Below are 4,082 nucleotides of genomic sequence, written 5' to 3' on the forward strand. Positions count from 1 at the left end.
AGTTTGTGCAGGTTAACAATGCATTTAGCTGGGCTCATGCTAATGTTTTCATGTAGACATATGTCATGTTTTCAAATTTGCACCATTGTAACAATGGTATCATGATGGAAGATTTTTCATGACTTCATCAAAGATAACATCAGTTCAGGTTAATTAGAGTTAAAATGACTGGGCTCTGAACATATTCCTTAATATTGTGAGAGCACTGACAGCCTCTCTACTCTTTCCCGTTTCTGGTCTAAAAAAAGTTTGTGGTTTACTGCAAAAGCACACATCCTGTAGCTGTCCTTTGAAAAACAACAGGTGACACCCTTTAGTATCTAGTGTGCGAGCATGAACTCACATGCTCTGTAGTGTTATCAGAGATAGTAAGAGTTACTGTTAAAATATACCAGAATCCTCTTTAAAGCTTAATCGCCATGGGAAACGGGAACTGCACAGACGGTGAGTCTTCACTGAAGATATAGAAAATGTAAAACATTAAATTATAATTCCATACAGAGCAAACAAATACATTATGTTGATGTTTTTTCAAAATATGTTTTATTAGTAATAAGTTGAATTATTGTCACTGTGCAGCTGCCCTGTCTCTATTTTACGATCGTTTATGGGCAATGTCTGTTCTGTTTTTGTTCGTTGGTTGCACTTTGCATCACCATTTCGCTGTGTGTGAATGCAACACAGTTTTCTAAGCAAGATGAAAAAAAAATAAAGTGAAAGAAAATCGGACTCGAAAAGATAATATTTCTGTGTGCCTGCTGGATGTGTTTTCTAACACATTTACTAACATTTTATGGAGATAATTATCATGTATCATGTATCCCAAAAAAAAATCAATTAATTTAGTTTTAAAAAAATTAGGTAGTAATCCAAAAAGAGAGATGCCAAAACTGTGGGATGGTCTTAGGATAAGAACTTAGCTCATTTTGTATTATGCCGCCTGGCATCTGTGATATAATATAGGCTATTTGTTTGTCTGCCTAGGATGAACTGATTTAATTTATTGCTGTATTTCAGAGGGTATTATGTTCATGAATCAATAATATATATCCTAATCATGACAACATTCCACACAACTGTTTAGCCCATATTTTGGTGGTCTATACACAGTAGTCATGCTAAAAGGTCAGCACACACACACAACTAGGTCTACCTAGCAGTGTAATGTTGCCATGGTAGCAAAATGCTAAGAACAGGGTGAATAAGTTCGATTAAACCACGACTGAATGTAGAGAGTTGGTTCAGTGGGTTCATTTGGTTGGTCCTGTTTGCCCAAAGAAAACATGCAACACTGTGCACAGAATGTGTTTTACATTCTAATGAGGCTGCACACACACACACACACACACATCACAGCATTTTCATGTTTATTTATAATTTGCCAGAGACAAGCAACAGATGCAACCGAGCCATTATGTGGGCTGTTTATATTGTAATCATGTCCAAGTTGCAGCCACATTTTTGCAGCATCAACTTCAATAATAAACTGTAAGATGTTTTAGGAATTAACCTCCTGTCTTTAGTGTTTTGTCAAAATTATAAGGAAAACAAACAAAACAAAACAAAAAGTTCAGATGGCTTTCCTGTATTGTATGTGCTGAAAAGACAAACACTGACTGTTAATTGTTAATATTTCACTCAGTTTAGGTGTGATAAGGCTTCAGTTACATGTAGCAAAACAAAGCTTTAAATGTTTTGAGGTAGGAAATGCATCGTACGTGCTTTGCTGAGCTTGTATTCTTGCAACAAAAAAAATGCTGTAGTGCAATAACACATTTCTTACATCCATGCATGCACGTCTCAGTAAAACCACATGAGCTGCTGCTGACGACTATGCAGAGATAAGGGACAAAGACGATGTGCATGTTTCCACATTTAAATGTATTGCTCTGATTGAGAAGAACTCCACACCATTTAACTGTTAGGCATCTTTAATCTTTGGATGTTTATACATCCATTTAAAAACCAGCTTAAGCTGCATCAATAAGTATATTTGAAGTTTGAATGTCTTTGAGGACTTTCTTTATTATCTTTTTATAGCACAATTTAACACACCTGTAGTTGACTAATGTGCTGTACACACTTAGTAAAGACACAATGTAGCACAACATCAAGGTAAGCAAGCATACATAAGCATTCAACACTGATACAATTACAAAAATATATACAGTACAAAGGCCTGTTCACCATAAAGGAGAAACTTCGCTTTAGTCTAAAGCCAGTGAAAAAAGATGCTTTTCCTCTAACAGGCTTTCACATAATGTTTTATTCATTTGTTTATTTATGTATTTATTATATTTTTAGGTTTTCTATTTAAGGGTGTGCCCAAACAAATGGAAGTGGTGACCCTGGTGTTGCTCGGCTCAGTGATGGTCCTGTCAATCTCCTGCAATATTTATTTCTGCATGTTAAGGTGCAGGTCAGGTAATGATATTATTTATTATTCAACACCTATAAGAACATTTTAATTTTCTGTCAAAGATACATTGTATTTTATGCTATAACAGGAAGAGTGAAATCTCAATCGAGGACGAGAGAACGGTATGTTCACATGCAATCAAAACAAATGGAAAAAACATCATCAACATGTTTTTTTGACTGGTGCATGATTTTTTTTCTTTATCTCGAATTCTAGTGTGAGCTCCAGGCATATGGAAGAAAATCCCATTTATGGAAATGTAAACTACATGCAAACCAGTGAGTGTTTTGTTTGTTTGTCTCTGTGTGCATGTGCCCTTATGGTTGTGTATCAGTTTATAGTGCAGAGTTGTTGTCCACAGGTGAATCACAAGATGCTCCTCACTCATCAATCGGCTCTTCACCTTTGAGGGATCAACAGAGAGTCACTTCTGACTCGCAGGTAGAGTCTGAGACCTTCGGTCTGTCCATCACCACACCTTCCCAGCCGCATTAGATCCACAGGACAGCATGAGTTTTTTTGTGTCATGTCTGAACCTTGTTGCATTCATGTGTTTCATCTTTTAGTCCAAAAATCAGGACTGCTACGCCAACCTGACCCTGAAGGCTCCAAGGCTGCAGTCTGGCCACAGCTCTCCACAGATTCAGTACTCTGATGTTGTGCATATAGAGGAACCAGTGGAGTCAGAGAAGGAAGATGAAGGGAACACAGACGCTGTGTCCACCATGTCTGATCTGTACGCCTCAGTGCAAACGCAGCGAGCCAAGACTGTCAACACTGCAGACGGCTCAGAGGGCTATGCCAACCATCTCTGAGATAAGCTGGTGACACACTGTGAATGCTGTTATCAATGCACCACAGGGTGGCACTATTTGTCACCATATGAAGATGTGACACAGTACACTCCTCCACTGAATGTGCATGTAGCTAGTGTTAATAGATAATGTGCATTATTGTGCCTTATTATGCCTAACATATATTGTACACAAATCTCACTCTTGTTGCAATTTACTGTGGTATATGCTTAAATAATTATTGATTATTCAAGGTCAGCTCATTTACATTAATATTTGTATGTTTTTTTCCACAATAAAGTAAACCTTTCTTTGTCCTCTTTTATTGCTTTGTTATAAAGTATCAATAAAATCCAACATTTATCCTTTCAAACAATCAAAGGTCAAATACTGAAATGTTAAATAATCTGTTTTAAAGGATAGGAGCATGTTTCCTAGCACACCTTTTTAATACCAATCACAGCAGCTGACGTCTGAACACTGTATTGATATCAGCCAGATGGTTCTTCTTTTCATCAGCCTGGAGGACAGAGTGTCCATGATTTCCAGGATAAAAATAAATGTTGTTTTCTCACACCAAAGGACAGTTTTTTTCTCAATCTTTAATGAGCTCAGGTCCAGAAAAGGCTGGAGGATTTCTGATCCCACTGCTAGTCCTAGTTTTCCTGGTACATTTGTGGGCACAGAGATCAGCTGTGTTCCCTGATGCTGGCTCCTGAGACAGCCCTGCTTCCAGACTTTTGAATTAAGTCCACTCCACAGAGTTCAGCTGAGTTGACAGTTCTGTCTGATATCAGTCCACCAGTGCACTGACTTCCACTACTGACCTACATGTCTGGTTTTAACTCAGAGCTGCCTGAGGACTCCTG

The 4,082-nt window shown here is 37.8% G+C and overlaps 1 protein-coding gene across 1 annotated transcript; it reads left to right on the forward strand.

Moving 5' to 3' along the window:
* Positions 1-318: 318 nt before the first annotated feature.
* Positions 319-3,591, forward strand: LOC114436146 (signaling threshold-regulating transmembrane adapter 1-like). Its single transcript, XM_028406262.1, has 6 exons — positions 319-444; positions 2,305-2,424; positions 2,508-2,541; positions 2,636-2,697; positions 2,781-2,860; positions 2,986-3,591. Exons 1-6 carry the CDS (start codon positions 420-422, stop codon positions 3,232-3,234), a joined length of 570 nt encoding a protein of 189 aa, XP_028262063.1. The 5' UTR covers positions 319-419; the 3' UTR covers positions 3,235-3,591.
* The last annotated feature ends 491 nt before the right edge of the window (positions 3,592-4,082 follow it).

Source organism: Parambassis ranga, chromosome 5 (assembly GCF_900634625.1).
Source record: "Parambassis ranga chromosome 5, fParRan2.1, whole genome shotgun sequence".
In the NCBI taxonomy this organism is placed as follows: domain Eukaryota; kingdom Metazoa; phylum Chordata; class Actinopteri; family Ambassidae; genus Parambassis; species Parambassis ranga.